The following is a 26,424-nucleotide window of genomic DNA, read 5'->3' as shown; positions in this document are numbered from 1 at the left end:
GTCCAGACGATCGCACGTGCCAACAACTGAACAAGGTTTCCACAGCTGAAGACTCACTGTCATAGTTATCTCCCTTCGACCGAAACCGGTATCAGTTGTACCATCCCGTAATCAGCACACCAACACCAAAAAACATATTCTAGACTTTTTCTTATGCGTATTTTGTCGCGTACTGATAATAATTTGGCGTACAAAATACGCCCAAATCGTACTGGTAAACAGGTCTGTAATTGGCTTCAATTAGGCTTTGGGAGGGCATCAATCCACGATGACGACCTCAAAGTTTCAAACGGAAGCATGTTACTGTGTAAATAATGCATAATATTTATAAAGCGCATGTATCCAGGGTTTCAACCCTGCTCAAAGCGCTGTACAATCATTTGGGGAAAAACAATAACATAACATTATTTACAGTCATGTCTCATGTAAAAGCTTAGATTTATCAGATATGCTGAGCCAAATGGTTTACACAGAAAGGAGTGTGTCTTAAACTTGAGAACAGTTAAAAGTTCAGCATTTGACATGACAGCTTGAAAGTCGGATCCCCAGAAGAATGTTTGTTAGGTAGAATTCAGTGAATAGCTGAAGATTGGTACAGTGGAACCCCCTTTTAAGACCCCCCAATTTAAGAGTCCCTCCCTTTTAAGACCCTGTTTTTTTTAAAACTTTCTGTTCTTTCTTTCTTTATTTGGTGTTTAACGTCGTTTTCAACCACGAAGGTTATATCGCGACGGGGAAAGGGGGGAGATGGGATAGAGCCACTTGTCAATTGTTTCTTGTTCACAAAAGCACTAATCAAAAAATTGCTCCAGGGGCTTGCAACGTAGTACAATATATTACCTTACTGGGAGAATGCAAGTTTCCAGTACAAAGGACTTAACATTTCTTACATACTGCTTGACTAAAATCTGTACAAAAATTGACTATATTCTATACAAGAAACACTTAACAAGGGTAAAAGGAGAAACAGAATCCGTTAGTCGCCTCTTACGACATGCTGGGGAGCATCGGGTAAATTCTTCCCCCTAACCCGCGGGGGGTAACTTTCTGTTCATAACCTCTGTAAATGTAACCCCCATTTAAGACTCCCTCCTTTTTAAGACCTTTGTTTGTTTGTTTGTTTGTTTGCTTAACGCCCAGCCGACCACGAAAGGCCATATCAGGGCGGTGCTGCTTTGACATATAACGTGCGCCACACACAAGACAGAAGTCGCAGCACAGGCTTCATGTCTCACCCAGTCACATTATTCTGACACCAGACAAACCAGTCCTAACACTAACCCCATAATGCCAGACGCCAGGCGGAGCAGCCACTAGATCGCCAATTTTAAAGTCTTAGGTATGACCCGGCCGGGGTTCGAACCCATGACCTCCCGATCACGGGGCGGACGCCTTACCACTAGGTCAACCGTGCCGGTTCGAACCCACGACCTCCCGATCACGGGGCGGACGCCTTACCACTAGGCCAACCGTGCCGTTTTTTTAAGACCTGATTTTCTCATATTTTTGAAGGTCTGGAAAGGGGCTTCCACTGTTGAAAGGTTACTTGTCAAACACAAACACTCCCACTCTGGCATATGTTTATCTATGAGAATTTGTTAACTCACTTCTTCTTCTTCTTCTGCGTTCGTGGGCTCAAACTCCCACGTACACTCGTGTTTTTTGCACGAGTGGAATTTTTACGTGTATGACCGTTTTTTACCCCGCCATTTAGGCAGCCATACGCCGCTTTCGGAGGAAGCATGCTGGGTATTTTCGTGTTTCTATAATCCACCGAACTCTGACATGGATTACAGGATCTTTTTCGTGCGCACTTGGTCTTGTGCTTGTGTGTACACACGGGGATGTTCGGACACCGAGGAGAGTCTGCACACAAAGTTGACTCTGAGAAATAAATCTCTCGCCGAACGTAGGGACGAACTCACGCTGACAGCGGCCGACTGGATACCACCCACATTACAAGACTGCGGACAAGCTCTGATAATCCTACCAGTACAGCTAACCGTGTTACACTGTCACTAACTGATCATTACTTCTTTGTTATAATAATGATGATAAAAAAGAATCTACTATCAGTTATTAACTAAGATAATCTACACTGACTTGTCTGAAATAATGACAAAATTGTAAGCTCTGCTCAGTTCAAGATACAACATACAGATTTTAACAAAAGGAAATTTCAAACTAATATTTGAACCAAAAGAAGTGCATGTACTATTGTTACGTAACAGCTAAGACAATTCTGTTAATAAACGTCTCATTATGCTCATAATGCCTACATCTTGTTGAATGAACTGTTGCTACATATCTCTGTTAATACAGAAGCACAACGATCCTTGCCAAAGATTGGTTAAAACATGCCTATTTTTAAAAACACTGCTGAAAAAAACTGCCTGCACTGTAGAAAAAAAGTTCCCACTATTAGTTGAATCTCGATTAACGCTGAAACACTCTAGGTGCTATTCATTCTTAATAAGCCTGACATTGGTCTTCTGTCAGTTAAAATACACGCACACACACACACCCACTTCCCCATCCCACCACATTCTCTTTCACTCCCTCTCCAACCCCCAAATCACTCATAAACAACCATCACTGCTATCCTTTCAAAAAAAGCTGTTTTTTCATCATAGCCCACTCAAGGCTCAACAAAATGTGAACGTAACGAAAACTGTTGTCAGTATAGAGCTGAAATTTCTCACCGTGGTTTGGAGAATTGACGTCGGCTGAACTGCTCCTAGATAAAGGGGACTGTGAGTTTTCTGGTGACGCTAGCTTCGTGCGCACAGGAGCGCTGTCGCTTGTTATAGAGTCTGCAACAACAGAGACAAACACAAAATGACTTGGAAATGTATGAGTCTATGACATTGAAAGCTGATATTTCACTTGAATACGCTTGTTATAGAATTTGCAACGACAGAGACAAACACAAAATGACTTGGAAAAGTATGAGTCGATGACCTTGTGTCACAAAGATGCGAGTAGGATATTTGTGATGTGAAACACTTCGTGATTTTAACCTCCCTACAGATTGAATTCCGATGCGTAGGGGACAGGAGAAGTGTTATCACGGGTTTCGTGGGTTGCACGAGGAAATAGCTTTAGCTTGACATGAGTTGCGTTTACAAGTTTGAGAAATAGAGCTGGTTATGAACTAGAAAGATTACAGCGCCTAAGAATTTCAACCAGGAAGGTTGTCAGCGTGTGTCGGTCTTGTTCAGGGAACAAGCACTCTGTCAAGAGACGGGTCTCTTAAGGTAAATGATTTACTATGTTGTATATTATTGAAGCTTGAATACATAGCTGGAATGTAAATGGTAGTGTATGCAAAGTGCACTAAATTCTAGTGTGAAGTTTTAAGAGAATTCTTGTTGTGATTGTATTAGGGTTTTTGTTGGGTAATTTCTTGAACATAAATGTTGTTACGCATTTATGTTATGTTTAAGACGGTGATGCTATGTATGGTAGTGTTATTCATAGATTAAGTATAGCTTGGATATTGACTGTGGACGGAATGTGAATGTAGAATGAACGAGAATGTATGAGATGATACATGACTGTTTAGGAAGAAGAGATGGTTTAAGAGAATGTTGTATTAAAACTTGGGTTAATTCTTTAGGAGTTTCCATGAAGAGTTTTCCATGGCGTGTACGAGGGACGGACCTTACACGGGAGAATGCAGAGCGATGGTGGAGGAAGAAACCACATTGGCGCAGAGATGGCTGGACGGAGGAGTCTCCATCGTTACCGGTCGTAGAGACGACGGTTCTTTTCGCTAATGGCAAGTGTTTCTCGGGGAGAAACGTGAAAGGTGCATGTTGGCATCTATAAGGAGAGTTTCTGGGAAATCATCATCTACGTGGATTCAGCGGCACAAGGATGTGTAAATGACGACATGCTGTGAGCCGTGATACGAACTCGTGAGTGTCTGTCAACACCGTAACTTGTGCAGTCATCTATTTTTGAGATACAGCAGTCCCTCTCATGAACGGACACCCTTGGGCCATAGCAAAACTGTCCGTACATTGCAGGTGTCCGGTCACGGGAGGGGTGACCACACCACCCCCTCCCCCATACACTCACACAGAGACACACAAACAACAGGATTGAGTCTATGCTAATCACTTCTTGTGGCTACTAAACAATAACAATAAACTCCTAATACTTCTTTAAACGTTCTGTAAAAATGATTTGTATGAAAAGTGTTGAAAAGAAGAGATAAAATAAATCCTCAAGGCAGTGAACACACTCACCATGCTCTGACATACGAAAGCAGCCACACAAACACAGCACAGAGGAGCGTGTGCAGATGCTTTGCAAGAATAAGCTTGAAAACCAGTTTGAATAAATAGCAGCAGATAGAGCTGCATGTCATAATCAAGTAATTTATTTGTTTCTTGTCTGGCTTTATTGACTGCATGCCGATCATGTGGCATGGCAGTGACTTTTCACTCTTCAGTCGGAAATACACTGTACATAACACAGCTCCCACTCTCCCTCACTAATGCCTACCCCAAGCCGTGACAACTGATGCTTGGAAATTGTGTGGAAGAGTACACCTCTCTATTTCTCTCCAATGCTCTTCCTGCTGACATGCGGTGACACCGGACATCGACACCCCACAGAGTTTAGCCAGCTAACCCTCCACCCCCCCCCCCCCCTTTCTCTCTCTCACTCCCTCCAGCCATGTACTGTTGGGGGCTGTGGGCAGAGAGACCAGCTGCACTGTTCACTCAGAGCAAAACCAGTTGACTGTGTCGTAACTTTTGACAAAGCAAGACAACTGAAGGGTTCATAGATTAGGCAACCGACTCACTGGTCAAGGCTGAGGGGAAACAAGAGTATCTTGTCAATGAAAGAGGTTACACACAGACACACGATGGGTACACGTGCACTCAAGTTATCAGTGACTGTCATCACACCATTGCGGCTGTGATCTTTGTACCAAGAGCCGGACTGCTCTGTTATCGATGTTGTTGTGGTGAAAATTTGACGATGGTCTGTCCGTACATTGGAGGTATGACCTGCTTTTGGGACCGAAAATGAGTGTCCGCGTCCACGTTTTGCAGGTGTCCGTTTAAGAGGGGGCAAATATAGAAGGAAAACACTCCGTGCCGAGCAAATGTGTCCGTACATGTCAGGTGTCCGCTCACGCCGGGGGCCGTACATTGCAGGGACTGCTGTAGTACCTTTATATCATTTAATCACATATATTGAGTGATTGCGATAAGATTGTGTGAACTGTGTGTTCGAGAAGTTGATTGGTATTATGTTTTGAGGTGAAGAATTGTGTTGTAATTTGTGAGGAATTAATAAGTTCGTATCCTCCCAAATTCTGTGTTTGAAGTGTGTAGTGTGAAGAGTGAAGAGTCAGTGTAATTAGATAGGGCAGAACACGTATACATAAAAGTAACTCCTTTATTCGCACTATAATCCACTTCATGACACCTTGGAAGATAGGACGCTGATATTTCACTTGAATACGCTTGTTATACAACCTGCAACGACAGAGACAAACAAAAAATGACTTGGAAAAGTATGAGTCTATGACCTTGGAAGATGGGACGCTGATATTTCACTTGAATACGCTTGTTATAGAATCTGCAATGACAGAGACAAACACAAAATGACTTGGAAAAGTACGAGTCTATGACCTTGGAAGATGGGACGCTGATATTTCACTTGAATACGCTTGTTATAGAGTCTGCAACGACGTAGACAAACACAAAATGACTTGGAAAAGTACGAGTCTATGACCTTGGAAGATGGGACGCTGATATTTCACTTGGATACCTGCAATGAAAGGACAGCCTTGAGACTGGCTGAAAGTGTCCCCGCATTGCAGGCGGCCTGTCTTTACAGGTATTTGTTTGTTTGTTTGCTTAACGCCCAGTCGACCACGAAGGGCCATTGTCATTACAGGTATATTTTGGTCACTATGACAGAAACATGTACAACAGAAGGTGCCCTTTGTTGAGAGGAGTCCTTTCATTGGAGGGCTCTCACATCACAGGTACCATTCTTCTTCTTCTTCGTTCATGGGCTTAGACTCCACGTTCACTCAGGTTTTTAGCACGAGTGGATTTTTACGTGTATGACCGTTTTTACCCCGCCATTCAGGCAGCATACGCCAATTTCGGGGGAGGCATGCTGGGTATTTTCGTGTTTCTATAACCCACCGAACTCTGACATGGATTACAAGATCTTTTTTGTGCGCACTTGCTTTGTGCTTGTGTGCACACACGAAGGGGGTTAAGTCACTAGCAGGTCTGCACATAAGTTGACCTGGGAGATCGGAAAAATCTCCACCCTTAACCCACGAGGCAACCGCGGCTGTGATTTGAACTCATGACCTCCCGATTACCCAGGTACCATTGTTATACATTGAAAACATTTGACCTTGAAACACAGAATACTGAAAGTTTACTTTCAATGAAGTTGAAAATGTTGACCTTGAAGACCAAAAACCCAGCAAGAGTGCTTAACCTTGACCATGACCTTTATAGGTTAAGAACTCTTTGCTAGTCAGAAGGTGTGTGGATGAGGGGGCAGTGGCAGTGAAGTACCTGCTAGAGACAAGCTGCATGTTCTGAGGGAAGGAGTGAGATGAATGGTGGGCTTACCACCGTAGCTGTTGGACTTGGCCATGACACTCCGACGAAGGCGCGCTCCCTCCTCCGACATGTAGCCTGACGAATCAGTGCTGCTCCACTCCCGACTGTGCAGGCTGTTCAGACGCTTGCTTTGCCCTGGTGATGGTCTGTGGAGAGAGAGAGAGGTTGTGTGTGTCAGAGACACAGAGGGAACTCAGAACCTTATTACACAAGGATAAAGGTTTTATGCTTAGCCAAATCTTCCAACCTGTCCTTCAGGGAGAGAGAGAGAGAGTGTTTGTCAGTGAGAGAGAGAGAGAAAGAGTGTGTGTCAGAGAGAGGGAGAGAGAGTGTGTGTCAGAGAGAGAGAGAGAGAGAGAGAGAGAGAGAGAGAGAGAGAGAGAGAGAGAGAGAGAGAGAGAGAGAGAGAGAGAGAGAGAGAGAGAGAGAGAGAGAGAGAGAGAGAGAGAGAGAGAGAGAGAGAGAGAGAGAGAGAGAGAGGAGAGAGAAATATACAATGTTGCTTTTCAAAACATACACACATACTCTCTCTCCCTCTCTGTGTGTCTGTCACACTCTCTATCATGTTTATAACAAGTGCACACACATATGTTGTTAAAGGGAACTCACTCTATCACAGTGTAGTTGGGGCTTTCTTCTGATGAGGCCTGAAAATGCAAAAGATGACAACTTAGTAAAGGATACAAAAAATGAAACTGTATCAATCATACCATATGACTTTGCATGGGCATGGTTACTTGACCAATAAACAAACCATGTCATTGCAAGTTATCAGAAATCTTAACGGAAAGATCAACTGACTGTTGAACCTTGAGCACAGAATTCCGGAGCAGATAGGAAGAATGGTGTAAATAATTATATCTGATTCAGGACTGCTTTAAAGATTTCTTTAAAAAAAAAGTATCAAATTTTGTACAAATACTTACAAACAAACAAACAAACTGTTGAACCTTGAGCACAGAATTCCGGAGCAGATAGGAAGAATGGTGTAAATAATTAAATCTGATTCAGGACTGCTTTAAAGATTTCTTTAAAAAAAAAAGTATCACATTTTGTACAAATACTTACAAACAAACAAACAAACGTCAAGAACAAGTGATATTGTGATAGAGAACCCTGTATCATATATGAAGATAAATATTTTCTTTTCGGACATATGAGGATATTTTTTTCAAATGTCCTATACATTTTTCATGCAGGAGGACAAATGTCCTATTGTTTTTGTCACAAAGTGGTCAATGTCCGATTATTCTATCATTTGATCCGGACATCGTCACTACTTCTCAATTTACAGTAGTTTGAATGCTATTTTATCGATGTATTGCGAAGCGATGTGTAGCAGACGAAATTAGACACTTTGTGCCTCTAGTACCAAAGAGTTTCCAAGGCTCGCAACTTGGAATGCTCGAAGCCAGTTGAGAGTTGCCTCCCTTCGTGCTTTCCCCGAAAATAACAAACATGCCGCCTAAACGAAATCTGATCCCAAAAAAGGGACAGAAGAAATTACACTTCAAGTCCCTTCCCTCATCATCTGTCAGTAGCACGGAAACTGAGCTTCCTCCAGCCCCAGAGCAGTTAGAGCCCGATCGCCCAGGTGAGAATGTCGATCGCGATAGTCAAACATCGGAGCCGAAGAAAAACACTACCCCCTCCCTCACCCCCACGCGTAACTTCGTCTCAAGCTGGGCGACATCATTCCCGTGGATGTCGCATGACCCAGAGAGGAAACTTATGTTTTGCACCTCATGTCAGCACACAGGGAAATCCAACACTTTTACCGTTGGCTGTTCGAACTTTCGCAAATCGGCCCTTACCGATCATCAAGAAACCAAAGACCATGCTGTTAGTGTGCAAGTGCCATCTCTCCAGAGAGACAAAGAGATAGTTGAAACCCGACAGCTGACAAAACAAGACAAGAAGGGCAAAGCCCATACGACTCACATGCTTGACCTTGACCTTTACATGACCTTGACCTTCAGGGTCAAGGTCAAATAACTAAACCTAGCAATGACATCATACACTAAGAACTGCTTTACACATTTTTCCTACCAAAATACATGTGACCTTGACCCAAGGTCAAGGTCATCCAAGGTCATGCAACACATAGCTGTTAATTCAAGACATAGGAAGTACAATGGTGCTTATTGGCTCTTTCTACCATGAGATATGGTCACTTTTAGTGGTTCACTACCTTATTTTGGTCACATTTCATAAGGGTCAAAGTGACCTTGACCTTGATCATATGTGACCAAATGTGTCTCATGATGAAAGCATAACATGTGCCCCACATAATTTTTAAGTTTGAAACAGTTATCTTCCATAGTTCAGGGTCAAGGTCACTTCAAAATATGTATACAATCCAACTTTGAAGAGCTCCTGTGACCTTGACCTTGAAGCAAGGTAAACCAAACTGGTATCAAAAGATGGGGCTTACTTTGCCCTATATATCATATATAGGTGAGGTATTGAATCTCAAAAACTTCAGAGAAAATGGGAAAATGGGAAAAATAGCTGTTTTTTAGGCAACATTTATGGCCCCTGCGACCTTGACCTTGAAGCAAGGTCAAGATGCTATGTATGTTATTTGGGGCCTTGTCATCATACACCATCTTGCCAAATTTGGTCCTGATAGACTGAATAGTGTCCAAGAAATATCCAACGTTAAAGTTTTCCGGACGGACGGACGACTCGGGTGAGTACATAGACTCACTTTTGCTTCGCATGTGAGTCAAAAAGGGGACAGCTGTGACAGTCAAAGCTGCTCACTTTTTGCCAAAAAAAGTATTTTTGTTCTTTTACCCTTGTGCCAAGAAACTAGTCAAGTTTAATTATATTTACGTTTTGTTACGGGAAAAAAATGTCCTATTGATTTGTTTTTGTTCAGGACAAATGTCCTATCACTTTTACATTGGCCAGGACATTTGTCCTATGCTACCTCTCATGGATGTGAGGCCCTGCAAGAGAACGGTCAGCGTAAAGACTTACCCCAAATATCATTTTGCGCCTTTCTTCATACGTTTTTTGACGCTCCTCCAGGGACTTAGTTCGGTTACCAGAGAACTGAGCCTTGTCCGCTCTCGACTGAAACAATCCAAAGTTAGTTAAATTACAGGCGAGTAAATTGTACCTCTGAAAATGGATAATGGCCGCCTTAATCCGGGGGTACCAAATAGTCATACACATGAAGATTGCATTGGTAGGAAATTCAAGTGTAAGTGTGAGTGGTAGCCTAAGACAGCTGAACAAGAAGTCTTTTCAAACATTATTTTCTTGTTTTTTTTGTTATCCAGCTGCCAGATAGTTGAGGGAGAGAGAGAGAGAGAGAGAGAGAGAGAGAGAGAGAGAGAGAGAGAGAGAGAGAGAGAGAGAGAGAGAGAGAGAGAGAGAGAGAGAGAGAGAGAGAGAGAGAGAGAGAGAGAGAGAGAGAGAGAGAGAGAGAGAGAGAGGGGAGTCAGTGGGGAGCCAGACTGCCACAGAGAGAGAGAGAGAGAGAGAGAGAGAGAGAGAGAGAGAGAGAGAGAGAGAGAGAGAGAGAGAGAGAGCGAGAGAGAGAGAGAGAGAGAGAGAGAGAGAGAGAGAGAGAGAGAGAGAGAGCTAGAGAGCTAGAGAGAGAGAGCGAGAGCAAGAGAGAGACAGAGAGAGAGAGACTGCCAGAGAGACAAAGGCAGTTAACGTACCCTTTCATCTAAACTAACAGGCTTCTTGAGTAACTTCAACTGTTTTTTCTCTGAGCCAGAGTCCTCAGCAGGTTCCGCTGTCTTGACGTACTCTTCACAGCAGAATGTGGGACTGGAAAACAAAAGAAGGTATCAAATGCTTCAGTTTATAATAATAATAATGACAGCTTATACAAAGCGGTTGTAAAAGAGGGGGTTGAGTCCATGTGGCGAATGTTATGGGGGAGGGAGTTCCAATGTTTAGGGGCAGCATAGGAGAAGGAGAGAGAGAGAGAGCATCATGTCAGTTCCGTATAGTTATCAACTACTCAACCCAAAAAAATTAAAACAGAATGTTTAATTTCTTTGAGAATGAAAGAAAAACAACACCCACTAGGTTTGCGCATCAACGTTAGAAAAAAACATTCACGTTCCTTATTATTACTTTTGTACATATCACATTATTAATTTGTTTGAACTTCTTTGTCAAGCCAAAGAAAACTGTACAAATCACTGACTCTTTCTTTCTTTATTTGGTGTTTAACGTCGTTTTCAACCACGAAGGTTACTTCGCGACGGGGGAAAGGGGGAGATGGGATAGAGCCACTTGTCAATTGTTTCTTGTTCACAAAAGCACTAATCAAAAATTTGCTCCAGGGGCTTGCAACGTAGTACAATATATGACCTTACTGGGAGAATGCAAGTTTCCAGTACAAAGGACTTAACATTTCTTACATACTGCTTGACTAAAATCTTTACAAACATTGACTATATTCTCTACAAGAAACACGTAACAAGGGTAAAAGGAGAAACAGAATCCATTAGTCGCCTCTTACGACATGCTGGGGAGCATCGGGTAAATTCTTCCCCCTAACCCGCGGGGGGTAATCACTGACTCGATGGAATTGTAACTGGTCTAATGAAGTAGACTAATCAAACCCTTCTTACCTGTGTTAAATACCTGTATGTAGTATGAAACATTCAAGAGTCTAAGCAATATGGTAAACATTTGCAAAAAGATTGCATGACTTATCTGGCAATTATCACTTGATCAAGATGGGAAAGTAAAGCTGCGCTGATTTCAATTAACTGTGAAATAGCTGAACTGTCACAATAGACAAACTCTGGAAATAACTCAATACCTTGCTTTTAGTGAGGCAAGCTTTCAACACATGCTCCTGGTCCATGTGCTTCAGACACATCTCTCACTAGTGACAAGCCTATGTCACATGGGAAAGTTTGTCTTACTAAAAGCAAGAGTACATGTATTTACTTTTTTTGGTATTGTTATATGAAGTCTTATATCGCGCGCGTATCTCCAGACTTGGACTCAAGGCGCAGGGATCTATTTATGCCATGTGAGATGGAATTTTTTACACAATACATCACGCATTCACATCGACCAGCAGATCGCAGCCATTTCGGCGCATATCCTACTTTTCACAGCCTATTATTCTAAGTCACACGGGTATTTTGGTGGACATTTTTTATCTATGCCTATACACTTTTGCCAGGAAAGACCCTTTTGTCAATCATGGGATCTTTAACGTGCACACCCCAATGTAGTGTACACGAAGGGACCTCGGTTTTTCGTCTCATCCGAAAGACTAGCACTTGAACCCACCACCTAGGTTAGGAAAAGGGGGAGAAAATTGCTAACGCCCTGACCCAGGGTCGAACTCGCAACCTCTCGCTTCCGAGCGCAAGTGCGTTACCACTCGGCCACCCAGTCAATACACGGCCGATACAAACCCAACAGAACTATTTCCAAACATTGTCTATTTCAATTTACTGTGAAATAGCTGAACTGCCAGAATTGCAGCAGGATCAAATTGTACATCCAGGCATACTCACATTCTTGTGAACTTTGTTTTTGACACGATGACACATTTGCCGGACTTGTCGATGTTGTGCTCCATGCCATAAAAGGCAGCGACGCGATGACAGATCATTCTGTCGTACGAACACATCTCTGCCAGTTGATAATGCTGGTCACTGCAGAAAAAGTACGATCAGGATAAGAAAAATACACAGAATTTAACCAAGCTTTTGCCTTCTACACTATGGAAAATATCATTTTTTTCATTTTCATTACTTTTTAATATATCCCATTGCTGAGAAATTTGGGTCGCTTCCTCCCAGTGGAAAGCTAGCAGCAACAGTCGTGCTACCCACTGCTCTACCAACTGAGCTACCGGGCCCCCAAATCTCTGAGTAAAAACTGACTTGTCTGGTATTAATTGTTGAATGCATGTTGTGTCAGTTTTGCCTGAAAGATGTCTATTTTGTGTGGCGCTTTTCATCTTTCAAATTGGTGGTCTGGTATCAATTGTTAAATGCATGTTGTGTCCAAGAGCTTTGCCTGAAAGATGTCTATTTTGTGTGGCGCTTTTCATCTTTCAAATTTAAACTCCAGTTCTTTTAAATTTTCCTCATAGACACACACACACACACACTGGCTGAGAAACTATAAATAACATCACTTGGATAATGTATAGACACACACTGGCTGAGAAACTATAAATAACATCACTTGGATAATGTATAGACACATACTCATTTACAACTATAAGACCTTACACCGGAGAAAACATAATACAGTCGAACCTGTCAATAACCACCACCCAAAGGACCGACCAAAAATGGTTGTTAACAACTGTTGGTTGTTACAGAAGGCAGGGGCGGATTTGGGTGGTGGTTTCAGGGGTTCCGGACACCCCCCCCCCCCCCCCGGCTGTCTCCCCAAAAAAGATTTAATACTAACTTTAAAAGAAACAAGCATTGACCTTAACGGGCAAAAAGCCGCCCGTGGTGACACGGGGGTAGGACTCAGCACAAACCTGTGACCTAATCCGCGACCTTAAGTCACGCTTAACAGTTTCAAACCATAAACTGAGAGAGAGTGAGAGAAAGAGAGAGGGAGTACTGAGAGAGAGAGCGAGAGAGGGAGAGAGAAAGAGAGAGAGAGAGAGAGAGAGAGGGAGAGAGAGAGAGTACTGAGAGAGAGCGAGAGAGCGAGAGAGGGAGAGAGAGAGAGAGAGAGAGAGAGAGAGAGAGAGAGAGAGAGAGAGAGAGAGAGAGAGAGAGAGAAAGAGAGAGAGATTGATTGATTGATTGATTAAACTTTATTACAGAAGGATGGAGATTTTAGGCGTTGCCTAGTCTTACAATCTGTCCTTGCTAACTAACATGAATACAAAACAGAACATGAAAACATTATAAGAGCAAAAAAGGTTGACGGCAAAAATAATCATACATATGATAATAAATGGCATTTAAAGGCAAAGAAAAAGTTATAGTATTTGATACTATTAAATACAATAACAGCAATAGAAATATGAAAATAGAAATAATGGTAATGATGATGATGTCATAACGATAATAACAATACTAACTGTAAAAAAATAAAAAAATAAAAAAATAACAACAATAATAATAATGATGATAATGGTTGCAATAATAATAATATAATAATAATAATAATGATAATAATGAGAATAATACTACTACTAATAATAATTGTCAGTAAGTACTAAGAGAGAGAGAGAGAGAGAGAGAGAGAGAGAGAGAGAGAGAGAGAGAGAGAGAGAGAGAGAGAGAGAGAGAGAGAGAGAGAGAGAGAGAGAGAGAGAGAGAGAGAGAGAGAGAGAGAGAGAGAGAGACTCAGAACTTTATAACACAAGAAGAGCAAACGCTCGATCGAGTCACTTTCGCAGTTCTGAATATTATATGAGGCATCAGATGGACAGGAAGAAATTGCTATTCACAACACAATGAGTCACGTTCACATAAAATTTGAGCCCGGTCACTTTATAGTTTCCGAGAAAAGCCCAACGTTAAGTTGTGTGTTGCCGAACAGAAAAGGCTAGTTATCTCCCTTGTTTTTCTAATAACGTTCGTAAAAGGCTACAGATGTAAATACTTTGATGTAAAGAATAATCCTACAAAGTTTCAATCACATCCGATGAACTTTGTCAAAGATATAAAATGTCTAATTTTTCCTTTGACGCTGACCTGTGACCTTGAAAAAGGTCAAAGGTCAACGAAACCATCGTTAAAGTGTAGAGGTCATTGGAGGTCACGACTAAACAAAATATGAGCCCGATCGCTTTGATAGTTTCCGAGAAAAGTCCAACGTTAAGGTGGTGTCTACGGACGGCCGACCGGCCGGACGGCCGGACAGACTAACACTGACCGATTACATAGAGTCACTTTTTCTCAAGTGACTCAAAAAGGATAAAGGTTTTAGGCTTTTCTTTACTTTCTTTATTTGGTGTTTAACGTCGTTTTCAACCGTTCAAGGTTATATCGCGACGGGGAAAGGGGGGGATGGGATAGAGCTACTTGTTAATTGTTTCTTGTTCACAAAAGCACAAATCAAAAAATTGCTCCAGGGGCTTGCAACTAGTACAATATATGACCTTACTGGGAGAATGCAAGTTTCCAGTACAAAGGACTTAACATTTCTTACATACTGCTTGACTAAAATCTTAACAAACATTGACTATGTTCTATACAAGAAACACTTAACAAGGGTAAAAGGAGAAACAGAATCCATTAGTCGCCTCTTACGACATGCTGGGGAGCATCGGGTAAATTCTTCCCCCTAACCCGCGGGGGTTAAGGTTTTAGGCAAAGCCTATTCTTCCAACCTGTCCTTTATACAACACATAAAGACAGACGGACATAAAAAAATAAAAATTCAATCATATAAGATACAGAAATACACTGTATGGATTGCAACACAATGTGCATTTAAGGAATTATATAAGGAGAACTCAAAAATTACAAAATTACATTGACATAGTTAAACCTTTCATTTTGAGAATTAATTAAAATTGCTCAAATCAGCTACACATCCGTTGACACTAGTACAAAATGTTCAACAAAATAACAATCGAACAAGACATTTCATTCACGAATGATGTGTGAACGTGACTGTCTCTTAAACATTTTCACTGAAGTTGCATTTCTTATCTGTTGGGGGAAGGAGTTCCAGAGAAAAGCTCCCGAGAAGGCTAAGCTCGATTTGTAGAGGTCTATGAGAGGTATAGGAGGGATGATTTTTTGGGACCCATATCTTTTTGTGGCATATTTGAAATGTGATTGCAAATATTTAGGACAGTCGTCATTTAGAATTTTATACATGAACACAGCTTTGTTCAACGTCAACTGATCTTTCAAGGGGAGGAAATTCAGGAGCTTTTGTTGATCATCCGTGGACCTATTCAAATCATGCAGAATAAGTTCTGCAGCTCGGCGATGCAGGGAATTGAGTCTTTTTAAATGAACATCACTGCAGTTATCCCAAAGTGTCGAAGCGAAGTTTATATGAGGCATTATGTGGGCGTAATAGAAAATTTTGAGTGCTTCAGAATCGGCGTAATGCCTTAATTTTGATAACAGGTACAAATTCTTTGATACTACTTTGCAAATATTACTCAAAGGAGTTTGCCATTTCAACTCTTGATCAATGGTAACACCTAATAGTCTATGTTCCCTAACTTGCTGCACTTGAGTTGAGCCAACTGACAGTTGTAATAGTAAAGGATTTAACTGGTGTTTTCGTCTCGTGGTTATCACCATACTCTGTTTTAATCGAATGAATGATCATTGCATTAGAAACGCACCACTCAGTGATTTCATCCACACTTGTTTGAAGAGAAGAGTTGACGGATTCCAAAGATTTTGACTGGTGTGTGTGTGTGTGTGTGTGTGTGTGTGTGTGTGTGTGTGTGTGTGTGAGAAAGAGAGAGAGAGAGAGAGAGAGAGAGAGAGAGAGAGAGAGAGAGAGAGAGAGAGAGAGACTTAGAACATTTTATTGACATACAGGGTAAACATTTTAAGCCAAGGGCCTAATCTTACAACGTGAGAGAGAGAGAGAGAGAGAGAGAGAGAGAGAGAGAGAGAGAGAGAGAGAGAGAGAGAGAGAGAGAGAGAGAGAGAGAGAGAGAGAGAGAGAGAGAGAGAGAGAGAGAGAGAGAGAGAGAGAGAGAGAGAGAGAGAGAGAGAGAGAGAGCGAGCTGTCGACATCAAAGTAACAGATTAACAAAAACACCCGTCGCCGAGACCTTATTTCAGATAGTCTCGACTAACCACCGAGACGCCTGTACACAACACCGCTTTCCTTACCCAAAGCCCTGACAACTGAACTTTGAAAGAGTACACCTCTTCAATACCACCCCCCACCCCCTGTCTCTCCCCCCTCACCCTCCCCCTCCCCAGCCCCTCTGTGGGCAGAGGTGTCACCGTCAGCTAATTGAGGTCACCTGCACTCACTCAGAGCAAAACCAGTTGACCGTGTCTAACTTTTGACACTGATAAAAAAAACAAGTCGCGTAAGGCGAAATTACTACATTTAGTCAAGCTGTGGAACTCACAGAATGAAACTGAACGTAGTCCGCCGCTAGTGCAAAAGGCAGTGAAAGTGACGAGTCTGTTTGGCGCGGCAGCGGTTGCGCTGTGCTTCATAGCACGCTTTACTGTACCTCTCTTCGTTTTAACTTTCTGAGCGTGTTTTTAATCCAAACATATCATATCTATATGTTTTTGGAATCAGGAACCGACAAGGAATAAGATGAAATAGTTTTTAAATCGATTTCGGAAATTTAATTTTAATCATAATTTTTATATTTTTAATTTTCAGAGATTGTTTTTAATCCAAATATAACATATGTATATGTTTTTGGAATCAGAAAATGACGAAGAATAAGATGAAATTGTTTTTGGATCGTTTAATAAAAAAAATAATTTTAATTACAAGTTTCCGATTTGTAATGACCAAACTCACTCATTAGTTTTTGAGCCACCAAGCTGAAATGCAATACCAAACCCCGGCCTTCGTCGAAGATTGCTTTGCCAAAATTTCAATCAATTTAATTGAAAAATGAGGGTGTGACAGTGCCGCCTCAACTTTTACAAAAAGCCGGATATGACGTCATCAAAGGTATTTGAGACAGTGACAAAAGGTCAGGTGTCATGTCTACTGTCCCGAATGACACACGATTGCTGACATTTCACCATTGCCAACAGAATAAACAAATAAGAAATAGGTAGAAAATGAATGTGAAAACTGACTTTAATTGTTGATCACTATTTTCTATATCATTAACAAATAATCTACTTACACATAGCTGTTTGGCAAATGTATGTTGCATGGGACACACTGACATGAAAGTGGAAGATGTTTTCCCCTCCAGAGAAACTACATATCAAGTTACACTTTTTGTGCTCTTCCATTCCAGTTGGCAATCAATTGTTAACGCATGTTATTAGAAAAAATAGAACGAAAACAGATTAGATAGAATGAAAAATGTACTGGTGATGTCATTTGGGACATACTGACATGAAAACGTCACCTTTTGTCATTGTCTCATTTATCAAAAAAATGAAAAAAACGTCCGGGGATATCATACCCAGGAACTCTCATGTCAAATTTTATAAAGATCGGCCCAGTAGTTTAGTCTGAATCGTTCTACACACACACACACACCACGACCCTCGTCTCGATTCCCCCCTCTATGTTAAAACATTTAGTCAAAACTTGACTAAATGTAAAAAGAATTAGAAAAAAAAGAAAAAATAATAATTTTTAAAAACATTTAAAATTACAAAAAATTAAAATAAAACAAAAGAGAGAGCAAGAAAGGCGAGCAGAATTTTTTTTTTTAATAAAAAATGTAAATAAAAAAAATAAATTAAAAAAATATTAAAATAAAATGAAAGAGAGATAACTCAAATCAAAATTATTTTTCGGCAAACTGAGTATGTTGATGGTAATACTTTTACACTGTCTGATTCTTATAGAATATATAGAGTCGAAGTGAGAAACAAAGTGCTAGTAATAACACGAGTCCGTACCACGGAACCACACACACCAATAAAACAAACGCCAAAGACTCGAAGGGAAGCAACTGGGTGAGGGAATACATAGGAATCTGTCAGTTGGTTTCCTCCCCTGGATCGGTTTGTGAATCACTCATCTAAAAAAAAAAGGGATTTATTAAAAAGGGTTTTAGGCATTATCTTCCGTTTGACTTTTGTTAGGAATGTAATTTTTGCATACACCCGTGTAACCCTATTCCTTACAATTTCACGAAATTTGAGCTTAATTGACCCAGAGATACAAGTCTTACCCGACTTGTTTGTAATCGTCCACCCGCCCGCCCTACTCAAACAAACAAACAAACAAACAAACAGACAGACCAAATCCAGTAAGCCCCATATAATGGCGGCTTAATAATGCGTGGCTGCTGACACCAGTTGATCATGTTTAAAATCATGGATAAGCCATAAATTGTTCATAAAATAGCTAAAACTCTTCAGCTTCAGGGGGGCTTTGCTCCCCAGACCCCCAACTGTACCCCACAAGGGGTCTACCCCTGGACCCCACGTTGTAACCCCCCCCCCCCCCCCTCTGGCTTAACTGCTCCGCCCCGGGAAGGGTGAATTTGATCATATAGAAAAAAACACCACTTATCCTTAGTGGTGGTCATTGTCAAGAGGTGGTCGCTAGGGCAGTTTCGACTGTAGCACAACATGATCTACCTGGACAGTGTTTGAATCTTATCTGTACTTACGGAGATTCTACAAATATTTTGAAGTCCCTCTCGAGACTGAGCAGCATCTGTTTGTCCTTCTTGGACTTGATGAGCGTTTTCTTGATGAACTCTTCAAGGTCACAGCCACTGCTGTCCTTGTACAGGCTCTTCTCTATACTCGACTCTGTGCAGACAAAGAGGATGTCACATTAGTGGTTGGAAAAAAGAAAAATGTGTCTTAACCTGAATCAACAACCATTACTCAAATAGTACTATGCATGCACACGATACCACAACGCAACACCCACACATACACTCTCTCACACACACACACACACACACACACACACACACATGTGAACACACACACATGCATGCACACACACTCACCACAATGCAACAGACACACATCTATATATATATATACGACTTGTGTCTGTGTGTGTGTGTTCGCAATGCACGGCCAAATTTCTCGATGGATCTGCTTCAAATTTGGTGGGCATATTCAGGTAGACCCCGGACACAACCTGGTCGATGAGAATTTTTAACACGTGCTCTCAGCGCGCAGCGCTGAACCGATTTTGGTTTTTCTGTTCATCTTCCCAGATCCATTCCCACTAACTCTTCCTTATCTTCTCCAGTGTTTTGCGTTTATCTCTCTTCCTTCGTGTGGCATCAATCCATATTCCCGTTACTACTTTTAGAATGTCACTGCACTGTCCAGAACGCTTTCCTTGCACCCACAAGTTGTCCTCACTGTAAAAGTGCAAAGGTCGAATCAATTTATAGCCACGCGAAAAATACACTGTCATCTATCTCTATATATTTAGAGATATAGATATAGATATATGGCTTCTGTGTGTGTGTGTGTGTGTGTGTGTGTGTGTGTGTGTGTGTGTGTGTGTGTGTGTGCAACACCTGTGGATTGTAGAGTTCTGTTTGTGATGTGGTCTGGCGGCTTTGGTGTGTCTGTATGTTCGGGCCTTCCTTTGAGAAGCCATAACAGTTATTATAGGGCTTACAAATAAGCTCTAAAATTCTCAATCCCGTTTGAGTGGACTTCGCCTTCAAAGGTGATTGTGGTGTTTCGGCACTCGGTTACATTTGGCGTCGTCGACAGGGATGGGACTCGACATGAAATGTTCAGGCCACAGAATCATTTTCGTGCTGTTCCCATTCCACCAACCTGGGAGAGACCTAAGCTTGGCGGGTCCATGGTTCGGAACTTTGGGGACAAAGTTCATTCAAAGGGGGTCGAGTGTGACAGGGAGACTACCGTCGCCCTTCACAGCAGACTCTGCAGAGTTGTTCGCCTTAGAAGTTGTGAGCTATTTATAGCTAGCTCACCAGGCAACACCTGTGGATTGTAGAGTTCTGTTTGTGATGGGGTCTGGCGGCTTTTGTCTCTCTGTATGTTCTTGCTTTCCTTTGAGTGGGCACAAACTGGCGGATGAAAATGTTCACACGTGCTCTAAGACGGCGAACCGCCACGCTGTCTGTCTCTGTCTCGCGATTCACCCGGCGAAGCCGGATATTCCTCTAGTACAGTATATATATACAGAGAAGCCTAATAGCTCTGAAACACGTTAAAACCATCAACACATTCAAAATTGGTATACCCAGTTGAACTGATGTTGCATTATGAAAGATGAGTGACTGTTTGAGATTCCCTCAGTGGCAACATGAACCTAACATGAGGCTAAATCGGGTAATTGCCTCAAATTCCATCCATACAAAATCAACTTGTATGTGTAATAGACTTTTTGTATAACTCATATACTCTTCGAAACACACACCCTGACATATTCACTTGTACATGTGTATATCTTCTATCAACCTCCACAAATACACATGCACTTACCTCTGGAAAGACTGCAATTACTGGTGCCAGCGTCAGAACTGAGAGACCCATTTTTCTGTAGTGTTGACCGTCTCTCCTGAAAAGACAAACAATTATGACATTCCAAACTTGTAATGCAATTCTTCACACAAAGATAAGCTTATGCATCTTGAAACATTACATTTTCAAATTTTTAATGACCAAACTCATTAATTAATTTGTAAACTTCCAAGCTGAAATGCAATCCTATAGTCTGAGGTTCATTGAAGATTGCTTGACCAAACTTTCAATCAATTTGATTGAAAAAAGAGGATGTGACAAGTGCCACCTCAATGTTAACAAAAAGCCGGATATGACATCATCAGACACCTATCGAAACAATGAAAGAAAACGTCTCGGGATATTATTCTCAGGGAATCTGAACCACTCTACACATTCACACAGATTCCCTGTCTATGTTACTGGAATTAAAAGTAAAACGGAAATCGAACTAAAATGTATTGATATTTCTTCTTCATCCACGGGGTGAAACTCACACATGTTCACTCATTTTTTGCACGAGTGGATTTTTACGTTTTTACCCCGCCATTCAGCAGACATGAGACCAGCAAATGTTGAAAAAGTAGGAAAGTAAGCCGGGGTCCAGGGGCCGCTTAAGAGGGGCAACGCCCCGGTAGGGGGTTCAGGGGGGCGAAGCCACCCCCCCCCCCCCCCCTGACGGAAAATGAATGTTAGAATTATAAAGGCCATTTTGGGGCCTCTCCTGATAGCAAAAAATGAGATCATGCCTTTTTAAAACGATATAAAACCCACAAGAATAATATGTTTTAGCATTTTAAACAAAAGTGTAATTTATAACAATCACACACACACAAAACTTTCCCCTTATTTTTTCAGTTGCTAATGAAAGATGAAACACCCGACTACGTTTTCATCAGCTAATTTCGGTGGTGCACTCGTCCTATCGCAAAAAGAAAAAAATGACAAAAGTTCGCTTGCATTTATTTTATAGAATTCTCGCGACCTGGCGAAAAAAATGTCGATGCACCTCTAGCCCTATGTATCTGCTAGTGGTACCGGTCAGTATCGTCCACAACCAACCACTCAAAACGACGTACTTTGCCGTAACCTGACCCTGGGGTCCGGAGCCAAATCGCCGACCGGATTTTTGAGTGGGCATGGTTTGCAGCGAGAGTTATCTTTTCCTAGCTTGCCCCATGCATAGATGCTGCACCAAGTCCGTATTTCACCACACAGTGGCCGTTGTCGCACCACGTGCACACGGCCTGACCGGGAATGGATATCTTGGCGATACTGTCGCCAATGAGCTGGCGCCTTTCTTTCTTGTTGATAGTGACAGTCACTTCTTCTGACAGCCAGTTGGCTTTCCACTTGTTTTTCACACTTTGGTCGTCGATCGTAAGAGCTTCCACAGTCGACAAAACAATACGGAATCCAGACGTCATGATGCTACCCTTTTCACCTTCGGCGTTTGGAGATCGGCAGCCAATCAAAACAACCCGCAAACCGCCATCGGTGAATAATTAAGCCCCGGCGATAATCGTCGGAGATCGACAGCCAATCAAATGCGACCCATGATACTGCTATGGGTTCACGCGAGTGCTGGGGTGCGAATGCACTGACTTCAGACGCAGACAGCTTCAGCTGAACGGTTCATACCACCACCCCCCTCCCCCCTTTTTTCTCAACGAATTTGCATCGATCTCAAGAATGGTCTGTGAGCAAAGGAAAATATCGGAATTCCGATAAAAATCGGACCAGTCCCATGTCTGATTCAGGCAGCATACGCAGATTTTGGGAGAAGCATGCTGGGTATTTTCCTGTTTCTATAACCCACCAAACTCTGACATGGGTTACAGGATCTTTTCTGTGCGCACTTGGTCTTGTGCTTGTGTGTACACACGAAGGGGGATACGGCTCTAGCAGGTCTGCACATTAGTTGACCTTGGAGATCAGAAAAATCTCCACCCTTAACCCACCAGGAAACCGCGGCCGTGATTTGAACTCACAACCTTCCGATTAGGAGGCCGATGTCTACGCCACTGCGCCGGTCGAAAGGATCGATACATAAATGTTATTTGTATTTTTGACAAAATATGACAGAAGTCTTGGAACTTGTTTTCTCCACAAAGACTGCAAATGTACATCAGCTTTCAGACTGACAGACAGAACAACACAGAGACTAACAGAGAGGAACACACCTGTGCCCCCAGTAAAGGCGGCTGAACGTTATGTTCACAGGGACTGTCGTCGCTGTCTGGCGATGGGGTCGTGGTGACCTTGACCTCTGGCAATACTGTAGTTGGCACACTGTCGTATTCACATACAGCCGTACCTCTCATCAACGGCTTGGATTTGGAAGACAACTGTCACAGAGAAATACAACAAAGATGTAAAACTTCAAAGAGAAATAGATTCAAAACGACAGACAGACAGACACTCTCCCTCTCAGACCTCAAAATACACGAGAAGAAATAACCAAAAACAAATACAATTACTACCCTAGTACCCCTCACACACACACACAACCACACAGAGACATACATACACACTGACAAAGGCACAGAAAGATTGGCACACACACACACACGCATAAAGTCACACACACACACGCACAAACAACATTCTTTCTCTCTCCTTCTCTCTGAGAGGCTATAGTCAAATAATAACAAGAAACGTTACTAGGGGAAATTAAGCCAGCACAGTTACAAGGCTATCCTATGTCAAATAATAACAAGAGACGTTACTAGGGGAAATTAAGCCAGCACAGTTACAAAGCAGAACCGGCTGACTATTGATTTCAACTTCACTAGCTAACCCCTCTCTCTCTCAACTCATTTTTGTGAGTGTTATTTTTGGTGTTTTTTCCCCTTTTTTTTGGGGGGGGGGGGTGTATTGTTCTGTGGATGTTAAGTGCTTTTATTTGGTTGGTGTGTCTGCAAAATTTACCCAGTATAAGAGTAGTTGTGCTCACACACACCTACAACCATGAACACCCAGATATACATTAATGCATGCACAAACAAATACAAACGAAGGACTGATTGTTTTTGACAGCTACATAAACACTCTTGCAGGTATGCACACACCAACCTACACTCCTAGGCTCGCACATATATATGAACAACTGTACACAAGCAAATGACCACACAATGCCAGTGTACAACCTCAACAAGTCTTTAACACACACACACACACACACACACACACACACACACACACACACACACACACACACACACACACACACACACACAAATAAGTAAGCACACACACAATGAGAGTGATGAAAGAAGGTAATCTTCATGTAAAACACAAGAGAGTCAACTCAATTCACACAGTAACCAGAATTAAAAACGTAAAAAAAAGAATACCCAGCGCGAAGCAATGAAGTGACAATGTACAGATTATGGCAGTGCTGACACTTACAGTCGAACCCCTTTCTTTCTTTATTTGGTGTTTAACGTCGTTTTCAACCGTTCAAGGTTATATCACGACGGGGAAAGGGGGGGAGATGGGATAGAGCCACTTGTTAATTGTTTCTTGTTCACAAAAGCACTAATCAAAAAATTGCTCCAGGGGCTTGCAACGTAGTACAATATATTACCTTACTGGGAGAATGCAAGTTTCCAGTACAAAGGACTTAACATTTCTTACATACTGCTTGACTAAAATCTTTACAAACATTGACTATATTCTATACAAGAAACACTTAACAAGGGTAAAAGGAGAAACAGAATCCGTTAGTTGCCTCGCTGGGGAGCATCGGGTAAATTCTTCCCCCTAACCCGCGGGGGGGGGGGGAGAGTCGAACCCCGTTTAACTTTCCCCACCAATTGATTTCAGACCCCCTATCCGCTCCTTTTCAGACCTTGTTTTTAAGATATTCTGTTCATAAGCTCTGTAAATGTACCTTCATTTTAAGACTTCCTCCTTTTTCAGACCTGGTTTTCTCAGAATTTTGAAAAACCCGGGTTTCTTCTGTGCTTCAAAACAATGCTGTGTTTATCGATCAAGAAATTTCCCCCCGAAAACACACTCAACCATTTATATAAACAAACATGAGCAATCCCCTCACACACACATTTCCGCCAACCCACATTCAGAAAGACGAGAGGAAAAATCAATAAACGGTGGCTTTCCCTTTTTGACAGGACATATGATCCAGCAACAGGGACTTTCTCTCTCAGTAAGTGGTTTGATTAGAATGGATGTACGTACAGAATTACAGAGCAGCTGAGTTGACTGGTGTTTAGACATTATGTGACAGCACTGGAGAAAATAGGACATATTGGAATATGTTTGACAAAATAAGATTTTTACAACAAAGGTTGCTGAGTAACATGCACAAATAAAGACTAGTTTTATCTTCCTTACTTCAGACATCATTCTTTTTTATATTTAGTCAAGTTTTGACTAAATATTTTAACATCGAGGGGGAATCGAAACGAGGGTCGTGGTGTATGTGCGTGTGTCTGTGTGTGTGTGTAGAGCGATTCAGACTAAACTACTGGACCGATCTTTATGAAATTTGACATGAGAGTTCCTGGGTATGAAATCCCCGAACGTTTTTTTCATTTTTTTGATAAATGTCTTTGATGACGTCATATCCGGCTTTTCGTGAAAGTTGAGGCGGCACTGTCACGCCCTCATTTTTCAACCAAATTTGTTGAAATTTTGGTCAAGCAATCTTCGACGAAGCCCGGGGTTCGGTATTGCATTTCAGCTTGGTGGCTTAAAAATTAATTAATGACTTTGGTCATTAAAAATCTGAAAATTGTAAAAAAAAATAAAAATTTATAAAACGATCCAAATTTACGTTTATCTTATTCTCCATCATTTGCTGATTCCAAAAACATATAAATATGTTATATTCGGATTAAAAACAAGCTCTGAAAATTAAATATATAAAAATTATTATCAAATTTTTTTTTTTGAAATCAATTTAAAAACACTTTCATCTTATTCCTTGTCGGTTCCTGATTCCAAAAATATATAGATATGATATGTTTGGATTAAAAACACGCTCAGAAAGTTAAAACGAAGAGAGGTACAGAAAAGCGTGCTATGCAGCATAGCGTAACCACTACCCCGCTCTTCTTGTCAATTTCACTGCCTATGCCGTGAGCGGTGGACCACGAGTATACGGTCTTGCTGCGTTGCATTGCGTTCAGTTTCATTCTGTGAGTTCGACAGCTACTTGACTAAATATTGTATTTTCGCCTTACGCGACTTATTTCTTGTTTATTTGGTGTTTAACGTCGTTTTCAACCACGAAGGTTATATCGCGACGGGGTAAGGGGGGAGATGGGATAGAGCCACTTGTCATTTGTTTCTTGTTCACAAAAGCACTAATCAAAAATTTGCTCCAGGGGCTTGCAACGTAGTACAATGTATTACCTTACTGGGAGAATGCAAGTTTCCAATACAAAGGACTTAACATTTCTTACATACTGCTTGACTAAAATCTTTATAAAAAAAATTGACTATATATATTCTCTACAAGAAACACTTAAGGGTAAAAGGAGAAACAGAATCCGTTAGTCGCCTCTTACGACATGCTGGGGAGCATCCGGTAAATTCTTCCCCCTAACCCGTGGGGGGTAAGATTCTAAACGCATAGGTTCCCAGGGCTGAAGTGCACAAAGTGAAACTCGTTGGAACGCAGCCGTGGGGTTGGACTGGTTGAAATTGAGATTTGTTGTGATTTCAACCAGACCCTCCAGCTGGTTCGCACGCCATTAGGCGGCATC

The 26,424-nt window shown here is 41.7% G+C and overlaps 1 protein-coding gene across 1 annotated transcript in view; it reads right to left on the bottom strand.

Annotated features, from left to right (window-relative positions):
• Positions 1–26,424, bottom strand: part of LOC138947071 (cAMP-regulated phosphoprotein 21-like) — a 71,227-nt gene that overhangs the window by 25,999 nt on the left and 18,804 nt on the right. The window contains exons 4-12 of the mRNA XM_070318505.1: positions 22,873–23,037; positions 20,672–20,747; positions 18,850–18,994; positions 12,125–12,265; positions 10,292–10,403; positions 9,600–9,695; positions 7,224–7,261; positions 6,624–6,760; positions 2,703–2,813 (exon numbers count right to left, since the gene is read on the bottom strand). Of these exons, the coding sequence (XP_070174606.1) occupies positions 2,703–2,813; positions 6,624–6,760; positions 7,224–7,261; positions 9,600–9,695; positions 10,292–10,403; positions 12,125–12,265; positions 18,850–18,994; positions 20,672–20,747; positions 22,873–23,037 (1,021 nt within the window). The remainder of the gene's footprint in view (positions 1–2,702; positions 2,814–6,623; positions 6,761–7,223; positions 7,262–9,599; positions 9,696–10,291; positions 10,404–12,124; positions 12,266–18,849; positions 18,995–20,671; positions 20,748–22,872; positions 23,038–26,424) is intronic.

Source organism: Littorina saxatilis, linkage group LG14 (genome assembly GCF_037325665.1).
Source record: "Littorina saxatilis isolate snail1 linkage group LG14, US_GU_Lsax_2.0, whole genome shotgun sequence".
NCBI classification, from domain to species: Eukaryota; Metazoa; Mollusca; class Gastropoda; order Littorinimorpha; family Littorinidae; genus Littorina; species Littorina saxatilis.
Note: the sequence above shows the minus strand (reverse complement) of the source record. Positions and strands in the feature narration are given on the sequence as shown.